Source organism: Zootoca vivipara, chromosome 9, assembly GCF_965207765.1.
Source record: "Zootoca vivipara chromosome 9, rZooViv2.hap1.1, whole genome shotgun sequence".
Lineage (NCBI taxonomy): Eukaryota > Metazoa > Chordata > Lepidosauria > Squamata > Lacertidae > Zootoca > Zootoca vivipara.
The window spans coordinates 56,625,497-56,653,476 of NC_142592.1; the positions used below are offsets into that span (position 1 = coordinate 56,625,497).

At 44.9% G+C, this 27,980-nt stretch overlaps 1 protein-coding gene across 1 annotated transcript; it reads right to left on the minus strand.

Annotated features, from left to right (window-relative positions):
* Nucleotides 1-1,729: 1,729 nt before the first annotated feature.
* On the minus strand, nt 1,730-23,783 carry LOC118091214 (aldo-keto reductase family 1 member B1). The gene is made up of 10 exons (XM_035127932.3): nt 23,656-23,783; nt 18,209-18,376; nt 16,850-16,966; nt 15,238-15,315; nt 12,925-13,047; nt 8,422-8,528; nt 6,877-6,958; nt 6,113-6,196; nt 4,427-4,509; nt 1,730-2,302 (listed from the first exon to the last, which is right to left on the minus strand). Exons 1-10 carry the CDS (start codon nt 23,719-23,721, stop codon nt 2,260-2,262), a joined length of 951 nt encoding a protein of 316 aa, XP_034983823.2. The 5' UTR covers nt 23,722-23,783; the 3' UTR covers nt 1,730-2,259.
* Nucleotides 23,784-27,980: the final 4,197 nt, after the last annotated feature.

Sequence of the window (27,980 nt, forward strand, 5' to 3'; positions counted from 1 at the left end):
CAAGTCTGATGAGGAAAGGTTGGAGAAACTTTGTGGGTTTAGCCTGGAGACAACAAATCAAGACCACAGAAAGGGCATAACACTGGCTAGTCAAATACCTGAAAGTCTGTCATGGATAAGAGGGCAGACTTGTTATTTGCTACCTCAGAGGGCCAGACCAGATGTGATGGTCTCGAGGGCAGATTTTGGTTGAACACCAATAGAAATTTCTTGACTGTAAGGGAGTTTGACAGGGGAACATCTGCCTGGAGTGGAAGTTGCTGGAAGTTTTCCAAGAGGCTCAACAACAGTCATCTCTTGGAGATGCTCTAGCTCTGTAGTTCCTGCATTGAGGAGCGTTTGACTAGACAACCTACCAGGCTCACTCCAACAGGGGCAGAATTTGGTAATCTTTTGCAATATGACGCCCTGTGTGAGGCAAAAATTTGGCAACCCCTTGAATGGACATTCTCAATTTAGTGCCCATTTTGCAGAGGAACTGCCTGCACCACCCTGAATCCAGTGCTGCACTCCCAACTCTGTGTTTCCATTAAAATAATTTGCATTTTCAGCAGAAAATGTTGTGCTTATTGGATGCCCATAGCAGCTCCAGCACAAATTCTCTTTTTCAAAGGTGATGTTGATGTGTGGCAAAAATCAGGACCCTTACCACACAAAGTGGACCTGCACAATTGTAAGCTCCTTTTGGGGCGAGTTATTGGCAATAGTTAAGTCCATGAAACCACATTACATTTCAAAGATATGCACGCTTTGATGAATTATATCCCTACTTGGAAGTTGTAATGGAGCTACACCAGGCATCCCCAAACTGCGGCCCTCCAGATGTTTTGGCCTACAACTCCCATGATCCCTAGCTAACAGGACCAGTGGTTGGGAAAGATGGGGATTGTAGTCCAAAACATCTGGAGGGCCAAAGTTTGGGGGTGCCTGAGCTACACATTGTCAGCCTTCATACAAAGATGGATTTACACTCCCTCCACTTATCTGATGTGTGACCACAAAGATGATAAATATGAGAACAAGTCTCGAGAGCTATGCTTCATGGTTGGCAATTTAGCATACAGTGGTGCCTCGCTTAACAAATGCCCTGCTTAACGAAATTTCCGCTTAACGAAAGGTTTTTTCTAGCGGAGGTTGCCTCGCTAGATGAATTTGTTTTACGAAAAATTCGTCTAGCGAATCGCGGTTTCCCATAGGAATGCATTGAAATTCAATTAATGCGTTCCTATGGGCAAAAAAAATTCAAATAAAATTCAATGCATTCCTATGGGATTCGCTAGATGAATTTTTCGTTATAAGACCCGTGGAATGAATTAAATTCGTCTAGCGAGGCACCACTGTACTTGTATTTCCCATTTATAGCAAAAAACCTTAATCTTAATGCTTCTGGGAAACCGCCAAGAAAGACATGTTGCTCCCCAGAAACAGGCATTCAGTGACATTCTGCCTCAGCACATACAGACATAATAGCTAACCGATTTTGCTTTTATTTATTTAATGACATTCGTATGCCTCCTCATAACTAAGTTCTCTGGGGAGACTGCTTTAGTTAGCGACGGTTTTGCAGTTGCAGTTCAAGCAAGCATATTGGTCTGGTCTCTCTCTCCTAGGACAGCAGTGATTTCCACATTTGAATATGTTCTGAGAGTGATATATCTTCGGGAAAGGTCTAAGTTTTTGAACTACTGTACTGATGCATTTTATTATCAGGAAACAACGACTCACACCATTATAGTAACCAGGCAATTTTATTAGAAGCAATACTGTAAGAAGAAAACACTTCAAATCCTTTAGAGAGAGCTACCCATGTAGCAACGAACAGACTGCACACAAACCTATAACTTAGAAGCTCCCAGTGTGGTGCCAAGGCAAAGGTGTGTCCAGAAAACAACAACACAGTTTTAAAACACAAAAGGCATTAGAACTTGTGTCTCCCATAAAAAGTGTTAACATATTCTGTCTTTTCAGATGAGGGGAGGAAACCGGGGGAGAAGTGGTGGTACAAAAGTTGGATGTTACTATTCACCTCTCTATAATTCCAACAGCTCGTATTGGCAAGGATGATTCTGCCAAATAAAGATGACACATCGCTTTGTTCTTTAAAATACCTCTGCTCAGAACATATCGCATCTAGGCTGGAAAAGGTTTATAGAAGATGTGTGGAGAGGACAGATTATTTATTTATTTATTTATTTTTCATGCCAGGAAGTCTACACAAAAAGTCCACATTTTCTGTTTTGAAAAGTTTCAGGACCAGACTTAATATTCGGTTTTGAAAGGATAATCCTTGTGGTTCGCACACCTATGAAAAGAAAGAGTTAAATCAGAAGTTTGGTTTTCACTTATGCCAACGCCTATTTTAGGGGACCATTGCAAACTGGAAGCATGGAGCACCCTAAACTCTCAAAACGTATCTATTTAGGCCAGCACAATTTGTGACCCAACAAGTAAAATGTGGCCTTCTAGTCATACACCCAAGGCAAGATAAACCCCCCGTTTTTCCTGCCCCCCTGAAAGTGCAAAAAGGGGGACTTGTTGAGCATCTGTAAAAACACAATATTTAGCTGGTGGTCACAAGTTGTTAAGGCCTTATCCAGCATCACCCCCAGCAGACACCAGCTGGCAGCATGAACATACTCAGTACTATAATGGATGTCCTTGCTGTACAAGGAAGAATGTCCACAGGGTTTATTGTGGGTTTTTTTATTATAAAAATGATATTACAGCAGTGTCTAGAAATTGAACTTGAAATTTGAGTGCAAAATGCTGAGCCTTCAAAGTACGATAAGACAATTCCACAAAGTTTGCCTTTGCCAGACATTTTTGAAATTTACAGCAAGACCATCCATTTAAAAAACCTTAAGAAACCAGGAACATACTGTAGTAAACCTCAAACCTCAAAGCAGAATGCTGAATGTTCACAATTGTGGAAGAAGCCACATGAAGAAAGTATGAAAAGACACTTTGAATTTTTTAAAAAAGGGGGAAACAGCTGAGGAAACGTTTCCAACCCATCTCTGCCTCTGGAACTGAGAAACGACTCTTTGGATACCAACCAGCTATCTCAAACAGTGGTGCTGTCATGGCAGGACTTTGGCACAAGACATCCAGGACTCCACTCTGCAAATGAGAAGGACGTCCCCCCCCCCCCAGTCGCTGCTTGGATGGCTTCCTTTAACTTCTAAGCGAAGTTAAATATTACCATCTAAAGCGAAAGATCCCCAACACACTAAGAAGTCCCGACTGCACCACTGATCTAGGAATTAAAGCAGGCCTCGAGATTGCCCTGAGAGAAAGCTGATTCACAATTCTCCTAAAAGCGGCAGATACGCCAACAGAAAGTGGTGGTGGGGATTCTGTGGTAAAGCTTACGGGACATCTTAATGAGAAAATGGCAAGAGCCTGTTTTAAAGGGGTGGTTAAACGCTCAGAGCTTCCAAACTACACTCATACCTCAGTTTAAGTACGCTTCGGTTTGAGTACTTTCAGTTTAAGTACTCTGCGGACCCGTCTGGAACGGATTAATCCACTTTCCATTACTTTCAATGGGAAAGTCCGCTTCAGGTTAAGGACGCTTCAGACTTCCAGAACCAATTGTGTACTTAAACCAAGGAACAACTGCACAGCAGAGTGTGACCAAGTCAGTAGTCATGCCTATCAATGGTAAGGATAACGAACCTGTTTCACAGGTCAGGCAATTGTTAACTTTATGCTAATCATAACTGCCAGTTGTCAGAAATGATTAAATGATAACCGAACCAGCTTTTTCAGCCACTGGGTGAAAACTGATTTAATGTCCTCTAACAAAGGTCCAGCATTAGCAATAATCACTACTGGCAGATCTCTGGGTTATTTGTAGTAGATCAGCAAGAGATTGCAACTGCCAGTCCTCTATAGTGGTGGCTACAACTGAAAACGTTCTGCCCCCACAGACTGCCCCACCTGCAAATTCAGATTCTGGAAAAGAACTCTGTGGGGGAGGAAATGGGAGCGGATTTTAGTGTGAAAGGGCCTGAAGACTTGGTTCTGGTACTGATCACGAATTCATGGACTGAGGAAATGTTTAGAATAATCTTGTACCGGCAATCTTAATGCATGTCTGCATTATATCATATCTCACGAGCTTGATGTCTGCCCACCCCAGACTAGAACAGGATGGTCTTCCTCTCTGACTGCCCCAAATGCACTGTGTAAAAGAAGGTTGCCACAAATGCCTTTTTTAAAAAATGGAATTACTTTTATCATTTCCCCCCAAGAAGGTTGTTTCCCCAATCACCTTTTAACGGTTTTGATTAAAAGCTCTTTTGATCTATTTAACCAAATGTCTGACTAAGCACTGTAGAACTGTTCTACACTGATCCTGGACATGAGAGTTCGACAATGCTGTTAATCAACCCTTTTCGATTTTCCAGGCCCTGCTACTTACGTGCTAAATGCACACACTCTCCAGTTCCTGTTGAAACTGAGAATGGTTTCCAGCTCCTGCTTAGTCAAGTCAAAGTCAAACACCTGGCAAGGAGAAAGAAAAAGCAGAATCTCCAATTCATGGCAGGTTCACAAGAATTGTGGAGGTTAACATCACTTGTTTTATGCATTATTTGCGTTTGCAGCCTGCCTCTTCTTCCTAAGTGTTCAATGCAGCACACACAGGAGCAAAAAACGGAGTAAATAAGCAAAAGCAAGAGTCATCCCATTTTACCTTCACTGAAATCTTAGCCAATGGCCCATCAAATCCAGCATCCTGTTCTCACAGTGGCCAACTAGATGCCTGCGGGAAACCGGCAAGCAGAAGAGCAGCTCTTCTCCCGAGGTTCCCAGCAACTGGAATCCAGAAGCATTGCTGCCTCCGAAAGTGACGCTGGTCAGGTTGAGAGATGCCCAAAGCAGCCTAGTAGAGTTGGCCTCTTTTACTGGTTTGGGGGTTGGCTCCAATTAGTTGGGGGAGGACATTTAGGGCCAACTCTGAAATGGGGTGAAAGGAGGCAGTGAAGTGGTTTATACCCTTTCTGGGGGAATGAGCTTACAGCGGTGGCAGCAAGGACTCAGATAGATGACATTCCCAGCTCTACCTGGAGAGACCAGGGATTGAACTTAGGGCCTTGAGGAGAGGACATGGTGTGTGTGTGTGTGTGTGTGTGTGTGTAGATTTCCCAAGCACAATTACCACCCCTCTCTCTCAGTTTCTAGACTCTCCTCAACCTGTGGTAATGACAACAATTTCAGAAGAAGGGAACAGAATGACAGCCTTTGAGCTGTTGGTCTTTATCACTCATTGCTGTCTTCTTCTGGTCGGCACAGACTCTCTAGGCTGTTTCTCAAACTTGGGTCTCCAGCTGTTGTTGAACTACAACTCCCATCATCCCTCAGTCCAGTATACCTGAAGGAGCGTCTCCACCCCCATTGCTCTGCCCGGACACTGAGGTCCAGTGCCGAGGGCCTTCTGGCGGTTCCCTCACTACGAGAAGCCAGGGAACCAGGCAGAGGGCCTTCTCGGTAGTGGCACCCGCCCTGTGGAACGCCCACCCACCAGATGTCAAAGAGAAAAACAACTACCAGACTTTTAGAAGACATCTGAAGGTAGCCCTGTTTAGGGAAGATTTTAATGTTTACAAGATTATTGCATTTTAATGTTGGAAGCCGCCCAGAGTGGCTGGGGAAACTCAGCCAGATGGGCGGGGTATAAATAATAATAATAAATAATAATAATAATAATAATAATAATAATAATAATAATTATTATTACCCCTGACCACTGCTCCTGCTAGCTGGGAATGATGTGAGTTGTAGTCTTTTGCAGCTGTTTTGCCTGGATCTTAAAACTGGAGAAGTCAGGAAGTGAACCTAAGCCCTAATGTGTTCTCCCGCTGAGCCATCTGTCGGCAGATATGCAATCAAAAATAGATTATTCCCTTAATGGTAGCTGTAATTCATGTTAAGAGTACAAATAATCCTTTATTTGCACCAGCCTTCCCCAACGTGATGCCCTCCAGATGTTGCTGGGCTGCCATAATCTCTGTTCACAAGGTAACTGGAGGGCACTTGTTTGGGGTGACATATGGCATGTAGGACCCGAACTGATCCCGTTGGGAGCTGATCTTACTTTCAATCTTACCTTGAAGTTTTCTTCAATACGTGCAGGAGTGACAGATTTGGGAATCACAATGGTATTTCTTTGGATATGAAAGCGGATCAGGACCTAATGATCAAGATAAAGCCAAACCAAGTAAATCTTCCTGTCCCAAGCCACAAATACATTAAACATTAGATTTGCCAGGGAAAACACACACCACATGCTCTTTAGCAAAATGGCACCCCTTTCTGCAGAGTTTGGCTTCAAGTCTCAAATTCCTGAATGGAGTTTAACTGCTGAGGGATCCAAGGGTTGTGGGTCTCCCTCAGTTTTCCTGGTACACATCTGTTGCCAGAAAGTTTACATCCTTGAAATCCCCATGACAAACGCTGGCTCCCTCGGCCTGAAAGTGAGATTAGCACCGCACTCCATAGCCACCTTTGACTGGACTTAACTGTCCAGGGCTCCTTTACCTTTTTTTTTAACCTAACGGCAAGGAGCGACCTCCCCCTTAGCCTAGTATCTACAAGTGCTAACATTTTAAATCCCCATTTCAAGTAGGAGCAGTGAAGAAATGAGTTTTTGCTCACCACAATTTAACCTTGTATTCATTCAATAGGAGGGGACCTGGACATTGCTGAACACAGGAAGCCATCATTATTTGTGCATCTGGCCTAATCACATCTTCCTGCCAAGTTATTAGGTTAGGTATTTCTCAGGTCTGCTTGCCTGCCCACCGCCCTCTTTCTGCCAGTCCACCAGGTTCTTTGCTTAGGCACTCAATTCAACACATAAATCAAACACACCTGAGCTGCAGTTTTATTGTGCTTAGCAGCTATCTCTTTGATCTTGGGGTCATCCAGGAGAGAGGGATCCTCTGGCTTGGCCCTAGGAAACGCAACAAAAGCCAAAAGGTAATGAATGGTACCAAGATAACTCGCGTTTAACAAAAACAGAAAGACTGGTCAGATGCAGAGGAATAACAACAACAACAACAACAACAACAACAGCAAGAACAACAACAATTTATTAATACCACACTCATCTGGTTGGGTTTCCCCAGAGCTTCTGCACCTTTTAACAGGGAATTTCATATAGGACTTTTATTCTCTACACTATAAAAAGTACCATCTGCAATACAATGGTACAAGCTCACCCTACAGGGCTGTTACAAGCACATAATAATAATAATAATAATAATAATAATAATAATAATAATTTATTATTTATTATTTATACCCCGCCCATCTGACTCTGGGCGGCTTCCAACCGAATATTAAAAACAGTACATGCATGCATGTGAATAGCACCATCTTTCAACAGATGAAGGTGCTAAGCAAATGCTAATTATAAGACTCCTACTTCCCATGCAGTAGCCATACAAATAAATTAATAGGTAGATTTGCTGGATTTACTTCCATCGGTGGGTCTGGCTGCCAAGAAGGCAGTTTCTGCACATGATATAAAGGGAAGTGAGGGACAGATGGTGCTCATCCACCTGGGAAGGTAGCCCATCAAAGAGAAGGAAAACTCTGAACCTAAACCTCCACTGCCTTGTGGGATATCTTCAAGAGAAGAAAAGGCTGAGGAGTAAACCCTACACAAATCCGGAGCCGAGTCCCTAAGACGGTTGGATGGCACCTTGTACGCCTCCTTCTGGAAACTCCTGCAGCCAAGCTGGTGCCAAACATATTGCTCTGCTTTCCTTTCGACCACATCAGGAAGGCCAAGGACAGTAGGGTCTTGTCATCTGGGCACCCCAGGACTTCCATACCCACTGCCCAGGCTTGCGCCCCAGGGAGGTCACTTCAGTGCATACCTGCCCAGTCTCCCGTTTTCCGCAGGAAACCCCTGTTTTTAAAGCCATTTCCCGCTGTTGTCCCAAATGGCGAAATATCCCGTAATTCCCCCGGATTTTCAAAAATCGGGCAGAGCGGCACCGGAAGTCACTTCTACGCATGTCCAGACATGCCTAGAAGCGACTTCCGGTGCCGCTCTGCCCACGTCTGGGCACCGGAAATGCCTAGAAGCGACTTCCGGTGCCGCACTGCTGCTGATCCCGGATTTTTCAGTCCGGGAGTTGACGGGTATGCTTCGGTGCTGCTAACACAGCAGTTTGACTTTACCCCTGGAGGCGCACTCCACTGTCTCTTGAGACTGACAGATGCCAACAAGACAACTTTCATCATAGTGGATCGCTTCAAATCTAAATGCTTAACATATTTGGGGCTGCTGGACCTTGGTTAGTTATCCCTTATCCCACTTCCATTCCCCATTTACTCACTATGATGTGGAGCTCCAAGCTCATGGCACATTTAGCTAAGCACTAAAAGACAACCAAACATTCTCACCATGGTCTGTCAGGGGAGCCGAGGGGGCTATACGCTGTGACAGCGATCCCTTTGGACTGACAGTAGCTGATCAGTTTTTCCTGGGTAAGATACGGGTGGCACTCAATCTGTAAACATAGAAGAAAACAATTTGCCTTATTGCACCCATCAGTTATTTATTTATTTATTTCATTTTAAAAAGCCACTGCTTGATTGTAAAAAATAATAATAATAAGGGCAGGCTGCAATTATAAAAAAAATAATAATAGATAATTTTAAGATTTGCATTCAGAGATCAACTATGCATATAATAGGAAGTTTCCTGGCAGGTTTCCTGAACAGCTACTGGCAGTTGAACAGGCAAGCCGTAATTCATCTGCAAACATAGCTCAGCCTCTTTAGAAAACCACATGGCGGGTTTTACTTTTCCCCCCAATGCCACAATCTCTGGTTGCTGCACTCCTGATTCTCTCCATATAGCCTTTTCTTGGACTGCAGCACTTACTATTTCATAGTTGGTGGGATTTTCACAGGGCACTCATAATGTTCCCATTTAATAAAAGCCTATCCGCTTTCCCCAGCGATTTCCTCCTTCTCCAGCAGCACTTTCAAATGCCTGATTCAATTTCTCAACCACCCGAAAAAGACAGTTATGCTGGTCAAGGCTGAAGTAGAAGAACGAATTTTAGAAGAACAAGGAATAAGAAATGGAATTAAGAAGGAGAAATGCAATTTCAAATAAACAAAGGAATCAAGCAAGCGCCAAGCATTATTTTCTCCCATTGCCATCTCAGGTCAAGTTGGCTTTCAAGGTTTTTTTTTGCCATGGCACAAAACCCTGCAGAAACCATTTATCAAAAGCAGTGGCGGGATGTGCATATATACCAGGAACAACCAAGTTTTTCTTGCATCTTGTTCAACATTCTGTGGGGTGTGGAGAATTGTGATCACTCCAGTCTTTATTGATTGGGGCTTAGTCTTGCTGACCAGCCAAGGGTGCTGAATTATACTGCGTAGAGCTGCATCGTTGCTGGGAGTTTTATTTCTGGGTTCAACTACTTTATTAAGGTAAGGCATAATGGCAACTTCCCAAAAAACTCATGCATGAGTTTTGCATATATATATTTTTAGTCAGTTCACAGCCAGGACCCTGTAGGATACCATGTTCTGGCAGTATCCAGAAATTCAGCTGCTTGTTTGAAGGAAGAAGCACACTGGTGAGGCTTCTGTGCAGACTTACTGTATGAATCTCGCAGAACACACAGACTATATTTAGGATGAAACAGGATCCTGAAACATTCTTGTCTCTGTCACACGATACCTTGGTCTCAGTATGCACTGCTCTTTGGGGCTTCATTTCCTGCTCACTTAGCATAAATAACATACCCACTCACTCCATTCCAACCATCCTTTTGTCCGCCCACCATCAAAAGGATTAAGAGCTAAGAGCTCAGATGCAAAATCCGAAAAGTTACCATTTAAAAAAACAAAAATGACTCCACAGTGGGAAGTTCAGACAATTACAGGTGAAACTCAGAAAATTAGAATATCGTCAAAAAGTGCATTTATTTCAGTAATGCAACTTATTATTTGTTATTTTTCTTTTCTTTTTTACAAATGTTTTCTTTTGGAAATTCCACAGTAATAAAACAAATAGTTACAATAATACAAAAATAAACAAAAATAAACATCACTATTACATTTCATTAATTACATTCCATTTATAATTGACCCGCCTAACAACAAATAATTACAACAAATAAAGGCTTGACATATCTTGCTTTGCATGTCATGTATCTATCTCATATATTGGTTTCACCTTTTAAGTTGCATTACTGAAATAAATGTACTTTTCGACGATATTCTAATTTCCCGAGTTTCACCTGTATTTTGACCGAGCAATTTCCAACTGAGGGGCGGACACCATAGCAGGTGTTGATTCATGGTAATTAATTCAGCCAGTTAATTTTCAGTGCCGCCAGCCGAAAACCTCGGGCCTCCAAGCCTTTGAGGCTGATAAGAGCGCAAAGCAAGGGACAAGCTCTTGCATACTTTAAGTCTCCATGTTTTCTGATGGGGAAAGTTTTGTGTGTTCTTAACTCTTTCCTCAACGTCAATGCAAGGCGGGGCATGTTTACCTCTGGCTGGATCGTGCCCTCAGTTTTCCTTTTCTGTTTTGTGGTTTTCAGATACTTAGAAATCAGAAGCCACAATGTCACCAGCTTCCCCCCCAAAAAACACATTTCTGAACAAAATTTGTTACCAGCTGTGAACAAGTGGTTGACTTACCTCTCTCATGCAATCAAGTACAGTGGTACCTCCGTTTAAGAGCGATTTGGTTTACAAACTCCACAAAACCGGAAATAGTGTCTTGGTTTGAGAACTTTACCTTGGTCTAAGAACGGAATCCGAATAGTGGAAGGGCACTGGCGGTGGGAGGCCTCATTCGGGAAAGCGTGCCTCAGTTTAAGAACGGTTTTGGTTTAAGAACGGACTTCTGGAACAGATTAAGTTCATAAACCGAGGTACCACTGTATGGATGTATATCCCTATCAGTACAAAAGCTATGTTTCTCCATTTTTCTGAGCAGAGCCAGGACAGAATGGAAGATATAACCTGAGTTGTGCAGCTGATGCACAGCAACACGGGGATTCAAATTATGCAAGTAGAGAACACTTTGAGCTTGGTTGCACACACTTTAAAACCAGCACTCCCATTCAGGCATAAATTAACCTGCCATAAATCAGCAGGACCGGTTTACAGAAGCACCGTACAACCAACCAGTACTGATGGGGGGGAAAGGCACTCTCTTCTTCAATGACTCAGCATTGTCAAGCTACAGGCAGCCCTTCTGAATTCGTTATGAAGCCCTGAACAACTTGAGCCAGTTTACCTACAAAACTGCTTTCCCCTTTCGATTGGTGGATTATTTTTTTAGTGTGGCATCACTCAAAGTTTGGAGTTCCCTGTCTATTAACACCATGGAGACACTTTCACTGTGCTAAAAACATTTTTTGTTTCAATAAGCCTACCCAGATGTTTATTATTACAAATATATTTGTATACCGCTACATCACTAAAATATATTGGAGCGCTTTACAGCAATAAAACTACACAGTTAAATGACGAAAAAAGAGAGAACAAGAACAAAAAGGTAAGAAACAAACATCAGTAAACCATCAGTGTAACGTTTAGAAAGTTCTAGTTGCAGGTAGGTAGCCGTGTTGGTCTGACGTAGTCGAAACAAAATGAAAAAATTCCTTCCAGCAGCTTAAGCTCACCAAGCTTAAAACCATGGAGAGACCTGGCTTGAACAGAGACGTTGGATTCTTATCTCATTATACATGATAAAGCGATCCTCAGCCACCTCGCCCCTTGCTTTTTCATGCAAGTCCATTTGCAGTCATTTGCAGTCGTCAACAGCTATCAGTCAGTCAATCACCCATTTCCACCACCCCTCCCCACCCTTTCTCTACATATAAGCGTCTGGGGACTTCTAATTCAGTGTATCTGAAGAAGTGTGCATGCACACGATAGCTCATACCAAAATAAAAACTTAGTTGGTCTTTAAGGTGCTGCTGGAAGGAATTTTTTTATTTTGTTTAGAAAGTTGATCTTAATCTGTTTTTAGTTTACTGTTACTTTAACTTTTCCAGTGTCTTACATTTTATTTTTTAAAATCTTTTTGGAACAGTGTTTTGAGGCTTTTTTTTTAAAGTTACTGTCACAGGGGATGCGTTGCGACTACTCTAGAGTAACGACTATCCAGACCTTTGCCTTTTCATGCTTTTATTAAGTGCAGGCTATTTACAGTGCTAGAGCTATACAGGATACATCCTCTTAGTCTGACCCAGAACCCTGGAATGGCGCGCTCCGCGTCTTCTTCCAACATAAGAGTCTGGGCACCCCAAATCTCCTCCCGCGTTTCCTCCTGCGTAATTCCGGAACCGGAGGGAAAAAGGGTCTCCTTTCCATGTTTTCCTTCTCCCCCTCTTCCCCCCCCCTCTCTTCCTCTCCCACATGCAGCAGGGGCTCTGCTATCCTGCCAGAGCCCCATCTCCTTCTTCCTCCTTCCTCACTGGACTCTTCCCCCTCCCCGCTGGCGCTGCTGCTGGTGGAGGAGCTGCTCCTCAGGATGGGGGGGGCTCTCTGTACTCCTTCCCCCTCACAGTTACAATCAAGCGGTGTATAATTTTCGTGAAATAAATAAATAAAAGCAACACGCTTTCCCAGTCCCAGGCGTGGGTGCTGCAGAGAAACAGACTCAAATCTAAGTTCAGCTATGAAATGACACCTCAGTGACATCGTCCAATTTCACAGGGCTGCTGTGAGATCAAGGATTCCAGTGCTGGAAATGACTATGGACATGATATGATGTGGATTAAGAAAAGCAGAATAGCCATAAATTAAGAAGTTCCTTACAAGCACTGAAATCTGTCCATCTTTTTTTTTCTTGCCGCTGTGAAATGACCAACCCTTCATAATCCCCTAAAAAACTTCAGTTTACATCGTTGGGCATCCTACCTGATTATTTGCAGGCTTGTACTTCAACCCGGGCTTGTTCAAGATTCTCTCGAGCTGATCGCGGTTGAAATTGGAAACTCCAATAGCCTTCACCAATCCAGCATCCACCAGCTCCTCCATTGCCTGGTGCGCGGGGGGGAGACGACAAATGAAGACCAAATATTACATAAACATGTTGCAAACATAAATCTCCCCACTGTCCTTAGGAATTCCTCCTGGTCTGACTTTGGAAAGCTGTCACACTTTTGAGCCTGCTAAGCTCTCATCTAATGAGATACACCTTCAAAACTTATCATATGCACCTCTCTGTGAACAGGAGCAGAATTTGGAAATGGGAAACTACAGACCAAAAATCAGTTCCACACAGAAATAACTATTTGTTCAGGGGGGTGGGAGCACATGTGTGTGGTGGTGTTTGGGGATGACTACTCCCCACTGGTAGTGATGGAGGAAGGGGGTGCGGTGGGGGCGGTCCACCCTGGGTGTCATCCGGGGTGTGTGACATTTGGTCTGCCACCCGCCCATGACTCCCAAGCCTACCCCGAGCCGTTGGGGAAATGGGAGGAGCTGTGCCGCTTTGCCGGCGGCCTTCCCCCTTCGTTTGGACAGCTCAGGAGTCGGGGGAGTCTTGGGAGTCTTGGGCTGGCGGCATGCCATTGCCCTGCGCTCCTGGCTGGAGGAGGCAGGCAGGGGAGAGGACGGGAAGGAGGCAGGCAAGCAGGGCAGTCTTAAGCAGATCTGGCGCCCTGGCACCGTGGTGCGACGGATCCCTCCGGCGCCCCCGCCCCGGTTCCCAGCGCGGCGCCACCCAGCCTGCCCGTAGGGCTGGCCCTGCAGGCAAGCAAACAACCAACCAATGGAGGGGGGCGGGAAGGAGAGAGGAAGGAAGTGGGATCAGTGGGTGTTCTTTTCATTCTGCCTGGAAGACGAGCGCCTACAGCTAGACTATCAAGTGGATTTAAAGGGTCACTTTGGGGCAAACGTGGAAGGGATCTTGCAGTACGTTTACACAGACCTACTGGATTTAATAACGCTCCTAAGGGAAGGCCTGCCTATATCTGATAGAAGCTGCCCCAAGGTTAATATTTTCTATATTCAAAGCAGATTAATTCCCTAAGCACAAGGGACGCGTACTGAAAATTGGAATTTCATACTCCCTTGTAATAAATGTGATCTCTCTCTCTCTCTCACACACACACACACACACACACACACACAAGAACGCACTTTATCGGGCAAGTCTAGACTTGTCTGCTCAAAAGGAAGTCCCATTGTGTTGGGGACCTGGAAGGAGAGAAACAAAAGCTCCCTCAACTCAGGACCCAAACCCTGGAATGCACAGTAGGAAAGGTGGGGTGTGAGGGAAGCGATGGATGCAGCCAGCGCTTAAAAAGGGAAGAAAATGGTTGCTGTCTTTCTATCTGAGCTGGCTCCCTGCCTGTTACGTTACGTGCAGGGAAACCCGTATGGGGTTCCTCTCTGCGTAAAGTCTTCAAGCTGTGTAGGGTGACTGAGTGGGAGGAGGCAGGCAGACTCCGGAGGCCCCGCGGTGCACCCCGCCCTCACCCCTATGGGCTGATCACCCCGCCCCTGGGCAGCCGAGTGGCTTCCTCCGCCACTGCCCACCGGTTCTGTTGTACATGGCATCTTGTCTGGCATGGCCACAATGGGGAAGGAGAACTCGGTACATATTTTTAAGTAAATTTGCTTTCACAAATAAATCTGCAAACATCCTACCAAAGTCAAGAGCAGGGCTGGGGAACCTTTTTCAGCCCAAGATCCATGCTCCCTTTTAAGGAACCTTCCAGGATGCAGGACCAGAAGCAAAAGTGGCCAGGGCACTGAATGACTATTAGCTTTGTACAGCAGGCTTGTTTCTACAAACTCCTCTCTCTTCTCTATCTTCCATCCAGAGATGCAAAAAGGCACCATCAGAGTTCGACACATTCAAGTCAGGCAAAACCACCCAAGGAGAGTGCTGGCCAATGAGATAAGATGTGTGCCTGGCATAAGAAGCGTCCAGGGGGGCAGGAAGAGGGGCTCAGAGGGCCACATCTGACTCCTTGGTCCGAGGTTTGCAAACCCTAGTCAAGAGGGACTTTTCTATGGTATTTGCAACTATGCACAGCCAATTCCATGTAAAATCTTGAGCTTTACTTAGTGGGGAAGCCCTCCGAGGAACCGATATATAGCACAACTTCAGCCAATCGAAATCTGGAGGATATGCAATAAATAGCTGCAAGCTATGCAAAAGGTGCACGCAATAAATTGCACACAGAACAAAGAGAAACCTTTAACTGCAGCGGAACATACTTCCCAGGTGTCCTCAAACTTCGTGTTACTGGGTATTATCATGCCTTTTTCATCAGATGGGAATAGGTCCTCTCCAGCCTGTCAAATGCAAAGCAAGAACATAAGCAGGTGTGCTTTTGAGTAGATGAGGCTGTCTTGTGCAGAGTCAGACAACTGGCTTTTCCCAGTCCCCAATATACTTTAACAGGATGCGCCTTAAATTTAACCTGGGACCTTGTGAACAAAGGAATATGCTTTATACCAAGCCAGACTATATTCCTGCCTTACCTGGAGATGCCAGGGATTGACCTTAGCACATTCTGCACAAGAACCACATGCTCTGTTACTGAAATACATCACTAGTGTAAAGGGGACCGTGTGGCATCTTCTTTCTACAACGGGGCAAGAAAAGCCAGGCTCTCAAGCGACACCACTGCTCAGCCAACCAACCAGATCAACCAAACGCTTCACTTATTTTCCTTAAAAACCATAATTCTAGAAGGTAACCGGAGCAATCTCTGTAGATTGTTCCTCTGTTGTAAGCATGCCTGGAGGTGCGAAGTATCCTAAAATACTCCTGGCAGAATCATCACAGCTCCCTGCTCCAGGATCTCAGAAGCTTGAGTGTCAAGCTCACAGCTTTTTCAGGCACAAGTGCAATGAAAGAATACCAACCATATGTTCCTTTTTATACCTTTAGCCAGTGGTGAGGTGGTCCAGGGTCTTGGGTAGGTGGGGGAGGTCAAAGACCCCTTACTATTTCTGTACTGGGGTCCCCATCTCCAGCGTCCGAGAGTCGCCCAATCAGCATGAAAGGGGAGCTCTTTTTTTTTAGCCATCATATTCTCCAAAGCTGAACATTTAGGAACACTGAAAACAGGAGGTGCTCCAGTTTCAAGACAAAGATGTGCAGGTCCGTTACGTACAGTGGAACTTCGTGGAAAGTACACACTCTGAAAGGAGGTATTGGAGAACTCCAAACCATTTGCCCGTGTACATCCACAGAAAACAGTAGCTCTGACTGAAACACAGCACATGGAGACCTGCACTGATTGTTACAATGCATCCCTAATCCTTGTTGTATAATTATAGGATTACTGTATAATATTAGAAGGGTTGTGGCTGTGACTGTCGTGAAAGGACCCTGCATTTTTTTGGATTTGCCCCTACACTTCTGCCTTTAGCACTTCTACACACTTGCCTTTAGCAGAAGTGGCCAGAGGTTTCCAAATGTCGCTCTACCACTATAAAGACTTTGTGAGGTGCAGCCAGCAAGGGAAGGAAATGTGGTCTGTGCGAGAGCTTCTCCCTTCAAGTTGCAAGGATACCAGATGCCTGACCCACCGTAACTTGGGAGCAGGGCTTTTAGTGCAGCTGCCCCAGTTTTGGAGTGCAGCACCCTTGCAACGATACAACTGGTGTCCACTATCTGGAAACAACTGAAACGTTTGTGTTCAGACCAGCTTTCTCAGCTGGATGAACAGGTCTCTGCCATGGGTGCCTACTTTTTTATTGTTTTGATTTATATGATGTAATTTGCAGTGCTGTTTTCAGCCATTTTGATTTATTTGTGTGCGTTGCCTAGAGGTAAGGATAGAAGCTGATAGACAAACAAACAAACAAACAAGAATACCTTGAATCCCACAGGCCAGTGAACAAGGTAGAGGTCTAGGTACTCCAGCTTCAAGGCCTTAAGAGTTCCTTTACAGGCACCCTTCACCATGGCTTTCTCGTGGAATGTGCACCACAACTGGGAGGGGGGTGGGAAGAGGAAGGATAGCAAGAACACAGGTTAATTCACCAGATTACATCTATTCCACAATGTTTTTTTCTTTTTAAAATAATAATATTTTATTCTTTATCTCACCTGGGAACTTTCATAGAATTGTGCAATTGCAGAGTTGGAAAGGACCCTCAGGGTCTTTCCTTTCTTCTCCCAGTCTCTCATCCTGGGAAAGGTCTCCTCTTCCCTACCTCTCACTCAAGAGTTCCTTCCACCACAATGTTATCTTTCCCCCCTGAAGAAAATTGGTCTATCACATGAACTGATGGAAATGGAACCATTAATCCAGCAATCTTGCAGGGCTGGGGAAGCAGTGGCCCTCCAGAGGTTACTAGAATGCAACTCCTACAATCCTTGAGCACTGACAGGAGCATACAACGGTTCCTTCACAACACAAAATTCACTCCTGGCTTCTCCTAGTTCCTTTGTTTCAGCAACATAGTCTTTTTTTGATGGTGGCTGTGGAACAACTAGGAGTCAGAAATCCTCGGTAATGCCCTGCACATCGCTCAGAGATCTACCAACAGAACCTGATCCACCTTCTGCTCACCTCTGCTCTAAAGGATCGGACTTTCAGCTTGCCGGGGTGGGGGTGGGGGCTTGCTATTAGACCTAGCTTTATCTTTGGAAGCCCAACCATCTTTCATCAGCTGGGGCCGATATACCAGCTCTGGTCTCTCCTACCCTAGTCAGTTACTCACATCCATGATAACGTCCCTCACTGCTACACTTCGTTGGATGGCCACCTGTCACGGATGCTTTAGTTGAGATTACTGTACTGTGGGGGGTTGAGCTACTTCCAACTCTACAGCCCTATGATTCTATGAAAACATAGGTTACAACCTGGACTGTGTGTATGGGATAAATCTCACCAGTCCTGAGCAAACTGCACTGATTCCTCGTCTATTCCCAAACCAAATGCTAGGTGCTTGTCTTAAAATTCAAATCCCTAAATAGCTTATGACCAGGATAAGCACCTCCTCTCGGTGGAACCTGCCAAGGTAAGAAGCTCACCTGTGGATATGTCATATATGCATTATCAATTAAATATCTGGAAAGTGGCCCACTGGCAAAATATTATGGTCCCTTCTCTCTGGGGACAGTCAGCATCAAGCAAAAAAAGAAAGTTTAGGAGTACATTACAATCTTGTTGCAACCCACTTTTCAAACCCCAGCAGGTGAGATAAAGTGAGGTATAAATGTAAATACCTTACTGACAATGAAAAGGTCCTCACGCTTTACAACCCCGGCCTTGATTTTCTCCTGGATTCCGTTGCCAACCTCATCTTCGTTTTGGTACACATAGGCACAGTCTATGTGGCGATACCCCACGTCAATGGCTTTCTTCACAGCCTCTGCAACTTTCCCTGGTGGGGACTGAACAACAGAGAAATCCTGTTCAAGCATCCCATTAACTTGCTACACCTTCCTCTTTGCTCCACCATTCTGTATGTATCCATTGCCAAAACTCTGGGCCTAGCACAGACATAATACTTCATGAACAGCAGCCACCATGGTTGGTCACCTTGGTCTGACTTAGTATAAAGACAGCTCCTTGCGTTCTTCCTTTCTTCTGCAGGCAAATTAAAAAGCAGCCTTGTCATGCTTGTGGAATCTTATGTTCGCATCAAAGGCTAATATTGGGGGCAAGTGGGAAAGTTTTGAATGGGTGCTAACGTGTAAATAGTCATTATCACCATCAGATTCTTTATATAATACAATTTTCTACATATTCAGCTGCACTCAAAGCAGCTCACATAAAAAGCAGACTAAATAGTACAGTGGCTATATAATAAAAGGCATAATATCACTACAATATAACACGTTAAAAAAAACCCGTACCAACGGTTAACAGTTCATTTAGCATCATAAAGTTGTAAGGGACCGTGAAGGCCATCTAGTCTGACCCCCTGCAATGCAGGAATCTTTTGCCCAAGTGGGTCTCGAACCCACAATCTTGAGATTATGAATTCCATGTTCTACCAACTGAGCCATCTCAGTTACTAGTGTCATCAGTTTTGGGGCAGCTGTTAGATGTAACATTACTGGATATGCTTTTATCTGTGTCCCAGGCAATGAATGTATGTAATCAAAATGCATTTGGCTGCCCAAATTATATTTTCAGGCATGTGCTTTTCTTTCCTCCCTCAGATGCAAGGCACGTCACAGGAAGACTTGGGAGCGTGTGAGAAGTCCAGACCCTCAAGGGCTTGCTGGAACTAGTAGACCAGGAGATGGATCTGGCTATCCCTCAAAGCATCTAGCAAAACAGCAAATGGCAAATAAATTTGTAGGCCCGTTTCATTCAGGATGTCTAGACGCCACCCATATTAAAGGCCAAAAGCTGCAGTGTTTATTAGATTGAAGAATTAGGGGAAGGGAATCTTGTTTGAGACAGCAAGAGATCCTGCTTGACTGACTCTGTGTCACTGCTAATCATCGGCAGAGTGAATTGCCCAACATTTATTGGATTGCACCGAGACCTCTAGCTTACTGAAATGAACAAACTGCCAACAAAAGGTTGTGTATTGCGATGCTGGTGAATAATTTTCAGGCTGAAACACTGACATACTGCCTATGTGGTGAACATAGAAAACTGACAGTCTTTCAGTGAGCTGCAAGGCCAGTCCAAGGTATTAGTACTGGCAATCAAAGTACCTAGAAGAGCACCTCTCTCAAAATAATCTCTGGGTCTTTTCAGGGAGTCTTCTCTTCTCATGAGGTGGCCAAAGTATTGGAGCCTCAGCTTCACGATCTGTCCTTCCAGTGAGCACTCAGGGCTGATTTCCTTCAGAATGGATAGGTTTGATCTTCTTGCCGTCCATGGGACTCTCAAGAGTCTCCTCCAGCACCATAATTCAAAAGCATCAATTCTTCGGCGATCAGCCTTCTTGATGGTCCAGCTCTCACTTCCATACATCACGACTGTACATCCATTCCATACATCATGACTTTCACACTATGCCCTCAGAATATTTAGAGCAGGGGTCAGCAACCTTTTTCAGCCGTGGACCGGTCCACCGTCCCTCAGACCATGTAGTGGGCCGGACTATATTTTGAAAATTAAAAATCAACGCATTCCTGTTCTCCACAAGTAACCCAGAGATGCATTTTAAAGAAAAGCACACATTCTACTCATGTAAAAACATGCCGATTGCAAGACTGTCCGTGGGCCAGATTTAGAAGGCGATTGGGCCGCATCTGCCCCACGGGCCTTAGGTTGCCTACCCCTGATTTAGAGGGATGCTACAAGAAAGTTTGGTAGTACCAAAATTTTTGGTACTCAAGCAGCAGCAGATCTATACATTATGTACTATATTGCTCTCTGTATTCTGAACCAAGAACTAGGTTTATCCTTGATTTGCTAAGCAAGAGGCCTGATGACCTATTAGTTGTCTGGTTTTGGCAAATTTGCGAAAGACAAATTTGTGAGGTTCACAGTTGCTGCCCCAAAATTGAAGATAACGTGGTGGACTGTAAAGATTTAATTGTATATATATTCTTTTTTCCGGTGGTTGATATGACCATGATGGTCAAAACAACAACAAACAATAAACAAACTTCAGAAACAAAAATCCTTTTGGGGGGTGGGTGGGTGGAGCAGAAACAGGTTCAGTCTAAGGAAGAGGTGGAAGAGAGAAAGCTTGCGTCAAGTTCTCAGTAGAGTGTGTGTGGCTTGCTGCAGAGTCAAATGGCGGTTTCATTTCAAGTCTCCAGCACCCTTGGGAATGAAATAGCTCTTTGTTACCTTTCTAAGCACACCTCCTGAAAGGTAATGCTGCAGGGCTTGCGGGGGCTGAGAAGCAAATCAGCAAGGCTTGACTGGCAGGAAGGAAGCTATAGCTTTTGATTGCTCAGAGCTCTCAGAAGAAGCTTGTGATGAAAAAATGGTTCCTGGGACCTAAAAGGTGCCGTCCAAAATATCTGGAGGACACCAGGATGGAAAAGGCTGAACTATGCTAAGCCTCCGATTGGCCAAAACAGGCTGAACTACAAGGCCGGCTTCCAGAAATTTACCAGCACGTTATGTCTTTTTGTCCCACGAGAACACCATCATTTTAAGTTGACCCTTAGGAAGCTGATTATCTTCAAACCACTGGAAAAGAAAGAAAAACAAGCAAACCAATAAAGGCGTTTTACACTTTTTCCTCACTAAAATAAAATGGCCCTCTGCAAAACAGAAGCTGCCGCTGCTCCTTGTAAAAAAAGGAGGTTATTTCCTCCTTTTTCATTTGAGGCCCAGGCAACATGTTTGGCCAGGCAGAATCACACCTGCCTCATGAAAATCTACAGCACAGGTGTGTACACGTACTCCTAATCTGGAATAAGATTATAAAGACGCCCAAAGAGTATAACATGCAAGCACAAGCAGTTTCCATGTTGCGCTTTCTCTACAAACTTTGCCAGCTGCTTCTCCAGCTCCCCCACCGCTGCTGTTTATCTTACTCGCTTCAAATTTAAGTGGAGCCTGCAGCTACACTTACTGGTTGGGTTTTGCAGTTAAGAGTGTTGGACTAGGACCTGGGTTCAAATCCCCAATCTGCCATGAAACTCACTGGGTGAACTTGGTGGTCCATTCACATTTTCTCAGCCTAACCTTACGAGGATTGAATGGGGAGGAGAAGAACCACATGGAGCTCAGTGGAGAAGCAAAATATGTATGTTATAATAAATAGATAGCTGCTTTTGTGAAGTGTTCCAATGGGCCATACCTCCCAGCATACTCCATTTCCACCCAGTTTTCTGTCCCCAACTCAGCATTTCATGGCCATTGAGGACACACTGTCCTCATTAAAGATCAATGATCATTACATTCCTCTTCCCAGGTGGTTCCCCATCCCACTAGGTTTTTTTTTTCTTAAGCATTTCTTTTAATTTCTGCAAATCTCTGGGTTCTCCAATGTCTGCTGATACCTCCGCCCCCCTGAGCATGTCTAGTGCTGTTCTGGCTATACAGGTGTAACTCGGAAAATTAGAATATCGTCGAAAAGTGCCTTTATTTCAGTAATGCAACTTATTATTTGTTATTTTTCTTTTAATTTTTACAAATGCTTTCTTTTGGAAATTCCACAGTAATAAAATAGTTACAATAATACAAAAAAACAAAAAAAACATTGCTATTACATTTCATTAATTACATCCCCGCCTAACAACAAATAATCACAATTACAACGTATCTTGCTTTGCATGCCATGCATCTATCTCATATATTGGTTTCACCTTTTAAGTTGCATTACTGAAATAAATGCACTTTTCGACTATATTCTAGTTTTCTGAGTTTCACCTGTATAAACCAAGGCACTTGCCTCTGAACATCGAAATCCAAGGAAGTGATACTTGCAGCATCTCTCAAGATGCAAAACTGCCTTCCCCCTTTAAGGAAAAAGATGTGTTTTTTCTTTTTTTTAAGAAATAAAAACAAATGTTTTCTTACACAGCTTAAACCCGAAAAATGGCATTAGCAAAGCTTGGGAGATCAAAAGAGACTTCACTGCTTTTTTACAAATAGTCTCCTTCACGCAGGCAATAAAATCTAGCAGGATGAGAACTTTCCATGCCACTCCTTGAAAGGGACTCATTGAACCGAATAGAACTTCCAACTAAGCGTGCATAAAATAATTCTGCTTTAATGCCAAAAATTTCCCCATTGAAGCTTCTTTGCCTTCAACTGCTGCACAATCTGCAAAAATTCAGAAGGCAAATATTATCCCCCAGCAGCCAGTGTCAAGACAAAAGCAATCTTCCTGCAGAATTCTTATGTCACATATAAAACACTTAAGGGCCCAACAGGAAAAAAAGAAGTTGGCAACTGTGCACTTCATCCCTATTAGTTCCATAAAGTTGGGGGTGGGGGCTTACTGCCAAATTACAGAGTTTAAGAGCAGCAGCCCTGGGCATGGAGGTACATCAGAATTATTGGCATTAGGATTTTTGGGGGGTTGTTTTTTTTTTGTTACGGTGGTAGTGGAGGAAAACTGTGTTAGAAAGCAGTCTTAAAGTTGAAGTCAGTTATATAAAATAGGACAAACCATTTCCAGAAACCCATTTTATAAACCACTTTCACGCTAATCCTGACCCGTATTTTTTATTCCAGTAATGTCTCTGCTCCTCTACCCACAAAAAATATCCAGGCACCACAGCACAAGGAATTTTATTCATGCAATTTACTAATCTTAATAAGCACGCAATGGACATAAAAAATAGTATTCAAGGAAAGAGGACGGAATGTTATATAACAGCTGCTTGCATTTCACAGAATAAGGAATTGCTCCGCTCTCTATGCCACCCACAAGACAAATTAAGCAAAATCTGCGAATTATATTAAAGGGGATACGGATACCAGAGTGTCCCGAGAGGCAGATCTGATTAAAGGCAAACCGGAAAAAGCAGAAATAAAGTAAAAACAGTAAAAGCAGAAAACGTTCATCCTATTTTTGGGCGTGCAAAACGAAGCGAAAGCGAAGCTTTTAATTACTTCGGATGCTGCCAGACGCAGTGGAAAGCTCTGTCCGGAGCGAGGGGAGGAAAAAGATCGCCCAGCAAGCATGAAGTGAGAGATGGTGGCAGCGGCAGCAGCAGGGGGGGCAGATGGAAGATGCCATCGGCCTCAAGAGACCCGCTTATCATCCCTCTTTCTTGACACGACAAACACCCACCTTCCAAGTGCCCAGGCCCAGAATGGGCATCTTCGCTTTGGTGCACAGCTCCACGTATTTGGCCATGATTTCCGGGGCGCCGATGGGGGAGCGAAATGCCACGCTAGGCCGAGAAGCTACGCGGCGTAAAGCGAGCTGGAAGCGCAGCCGCCGCCAAAGCAGGCGCATTTAATGGGCTTCTAGCCACGCCCCGGCAGGCGCTCGTCGCCCAGAGGGGGCTGGAGGAAAAACGACGAGACATTTTATGTTTGGGGGCTGCTCCCTCCTGACAACAGGCCCGCGCCTCCTCGTTGTGCGCTGCGCAACCCAGCGCCTTTTGATTCGGAAGGGAGCGCCGCTGATCCCCGTTAAAACATGCGCGCGTAAAAGCGCAACTGGAGATGTTGGAGAGGGGGGTGGTAAATGTGGCTTGCAGTTTATTAGACCCTCTTTGAGTGTCAGATCTTGACTTTTTCGCGGCGATCGCAGAGAGGAGCAGCTTTCCGCCTCCCCAGGCCGCCGCACATCATCCTTGCCCCAGAGAGTCGGGCCGGCTGCCTATGAAGGGACCCGGCGCCGGCCCAAGCGGGGTTAGGAAAGCGCAGCTGCTTTGGGAAGGGAGGGAGTGGGGGGGGGGGTCGGGCGACGGGAGCTGGGCTCGATCTGGGCGAAGAAGTCACGGCCTCCGCAACAGCAGCAGGTTGGAAAGGATAAGGCGGAGCAGGTGCTTGCCCCGGGGTGCGCAAAAAGCGAGCCTTAGGTGGGGAGGCATGGGCGTAGGTAGGGGGTACAGGAGGGGGCAGCTGCCCCCCCCCAGAAACAAAAAATTAATGTAATTTACAGACCATAACCAGCACTTTCCCCCTCCAAAAACTGAAGTGGAAAGGGCTTTGCTTTAGCAAGAGCAGCTCAGTCTCCGCTTGCTGGGGGGCGGGGGCGGGAACACAGCTGTAACAAAAACACATCAAATAAATAAAGCAAAGTGGCTGCCGGTAGTTAAGCAGTTAAGACAATGGAGCAGATATCCCTAGGCAAGATGTGATAGCTCACCACTTCACCCTATTGTTCTTCAGTGGGAGTTGTTGATGAGCATTCAGGGATCACATTAAGAGTTCTATTGGCAATTTAATGAGGGTACAGAGGATTCAATTTGACTAATGTGGCTCTGCAAGGCTAAAAGGAAGTGAATAAGAAAAAGGGGGAGCTGTAGCTTTGATAGACACAGTGATGTTTATAAAAAGCAGTGGCGTTCCAGTCTGCCCCTCCTCCTGCATCTGTATACTGTAAATCAGGGGTGGCCACCTCCCAAGAGACTTTGATCTACTCACAGAGTTAAAAACTGGGAGTGATCTACCCCCTTTTGGGGGGTTCAGGTCAAAGCTGTTGAGTTTTTTTAAGGAAGGGAAGCCCTGTTTTTTGGGGTTTAGGTCAAACTTGTTGAGCTTCTTTTAGGAGGGAGGGAGGCCCATTTTTGTTTAGGGCTTCAGGTCATAGTTCACCTTTTTTTAGGGAGGAGGAAAATTTTGGGGGAGCTTTTTTTAGGGGTGCCAGTGATCTAGCAGTGATCTACCACAGACATCCAGTGATCTACTGGTAGATCACAATCTACCTGTTGGACGTGCCTGCTGTAAATCAAGCAGAGAGAAAGCTGCTTACAAGGCTCCTGTACAGGCGTACCGGTATCTTCCTCTTGCTGCAGAGTTCCAGCATCACAGCGTCACCCAGAGGCACCTACATATATGAGTTATCCCTCTCTCTATTTTTTCCTTCCTTTCCTCCCTCTTCCATCCTTAATAAAATACTGGGGGGGGCAGATAAGCCCCACATAGAAAGCCCATCAACATGGGGGGGATGACTCTTTCAAATACAGTGGAACCTCGGTTTATGAACACCTCGGGCTACGAATTTTCGGTTTACGAACGCCACGGACCCATCTGGAACAGATTAATTCACTTTCCATTACTTTCAATGGGAAAGTTCACTTCAGTTTATGAACGCTTCAGTTTATGAACAGATTACTGGAACCAATTACACCCATGCTTCGGGTTAAGTACGCTTCAGGTTGAGTACTCCGTGGACCCGTCTGGAACGGATTAATCCACTTTCCATTACTTTCAATGGGAAAGTTCATTTCAGTTTATGAACGCTTCAGTTTAAGTACTCCGCAGACCGTCTGGAACAGATTAATCCACTTTCCATTACTTTCAATGGGAAAGTTCGCTTCAGTTTATGAACGCTTCAGTTTATGAACAGACTTCTGGAACCAATTGTGTTCATAAACCGAGGTACCACTGTACGGTATTTACCAGTAATTGGGGGGGGGGAGGCCCAGAGGCCCCTAGGAGTTGGCTGCTATGCCTAGGAGTAGGACAATTCAAGAAAGCAGAATGATGCATATGCTATGGTAATATATCAATAGAATCATAGAATTGTAGTTGGAAGAGACCACAAGGGTGGTTGAAGTGGGGATCAAGAGCCATGTGGGGAGGGGCTTGTTTTGAATTACACTAGGCAGGTGCAGAGCCCAGGAGACCCCAGAGGGGTTCCTAGGGGTGAGAGGAGGCTTAAACAGCGGAAATCCAAAGAGGCAATGTGGAGAGAGAATTGCTAATTGTATTATTGAGCTAGATCTGATCCTATAGTTTGCATTGCTTGCATTGTATGAATTCTGACTGTATGGCTGTAGCCCTGGGGTGTCTTGCTTGAAATGCTTTCCTCATTGCCTCTATGCCTCTGTGTGTCAATGTGCAATCAAGGCTAAGAGCTGACCTTGTCTGGATCACAGAGAAAGGCTTATCAGTGGACGCACATGGAAGCTGCTATACTTGACGCATAGTCTTACTCAAGGCTGAGTGAGGATGCTACCGGGGCAGCATGAGTCAGCATGTGTTTACCGGACACAGGAAGATCCTTATATGTACTTGTGACCCCCTTGCGTACGCACATTTAGAATGTGGGGGATGTCATCAGGAGTCTCTCTAATTAGAGATTAAAACTCTTTCTCTGGAACTCAACCCCGGTGTCTTATTGACTGTCTCTGTCCTTGCCTGGGCGCAACTTAAAGGACCCTTAGTAGCTGATAAGGCTACAGCAACACCTATTTGCAAGCCTCAACTATTTCCTATTTTTGTTTGCTACAGCCAGGATCTCTAGCCTTGGGGGTGGGTGGGGGTGGACACTCCCATTCTCCGTGCCTATGAATTTAGGGTTAGTCTGCTAGGTAGGGGGGAGTAGCTTCACTCCCAACTTCTATTTTCCTCTTTTCTGGGTTTGAAATGTTTTTAGGCAATAAAGCTTTGAACCTTCCTTTTTGGCCTGGTTATTTGTCCTTATATTCCCTCTCAAAGGAAAACCCAATGTGTGGGGTGGCCTTTCATCCTGGTACCCTTTCATACCCTGTGCAAAGAAAGATCCTGAGCCAGGGGTCAGCAAACTTTTTCAGCAGGGGTCCGGTCCACTGTCCCTCAGACCTTGTGGGGGCAGGACTATATTTTGGGGAAAAAACATGAACTACTTCCTATGCCCCACAAATAACCCAGAGATGCATTTTAAAATTTAAAGGGCACATTCTGCTCATGTAAAAACACGCTGATTCCCGGACTGTCCGTGGGCCAGATTTAGAAGGCGATTGGGCCGGATCTGGCCCATCGGCCTTAGTTTGCCTACCCATGTGAGCTGTCTGTGTCTACGGCGCATCATCCCCTTGACACACAGCAAGCTGTTTTTTTAAAGTTCACTATCTAGTTCCACCCCAAATCTGTTGGCCGTGACAAACTGGCTTTGGAGGACGTGCATTTAAACTGCAAAAAAACAAAACAAAAAAAACCCCACCCATTTTTAAACCATGAAATGTATTCCTACTTGTTCATAAATAATCCCAAGGTCCTTCCATCATCTAGCCAAGGCAGTTAAAGAACAACAAGCTCAAAATTGATTTTAACCTCAAGGGGAAATTCTGCTCTGCTCAATGGCCTCAAGGGAGATCACAAGCTTTCTTGTTTGATCTTCAACAGCTAAATCCTATGTAACAAATCTTTCTCATACTGCAGCCAGGAAAATCATGAGGGTGTATGGGTTATTAGGGGAGGGGTAGTACCTCTGATGGGGGACACATTGTGCTCCTTCTGGGGTTGTTTGTCCACCTTTGGTCCCCACCCTGCACTCAGCTTTCACTTGTGGCTCCTAGAAGTTGTCAGCACACGACAGCAGCCACACCCAGGGAACGGTTTTGGCGGGCTAAACCAGGTGAAGGTAGCCAATGGGTCTCAAACCCTCGGTGAGTTAGGGACTTCCCTTGCATGCAAAGACAGGCTCCAGCAGGTTGAGCCAATAGCGGGTCCAGTGGG

Coding starts and splice junctions, on each gene's coding strand:
- LOC118091214 (XM_035127932.3), bottom strand. CDS start 23,721: ATGGCCAAATACGTGGAGCTGTGCACCAAAGCGAAGATGCCCATTCTG. Junction 13,048..15,237: donor AGTTTGAGGACACCTGGGAA/GTATGTTCCGCT, acceptor CCCGCGCACCAG/GCAATGGAGGAGCTGGTGGA. Junction 8,529..12,924: donor ACAAGCCTGCAAATAATCAG/GTAGGATGCCCA, acceptor CTATGTTTACAG/ATTGAGTGCCACCCGTATCT.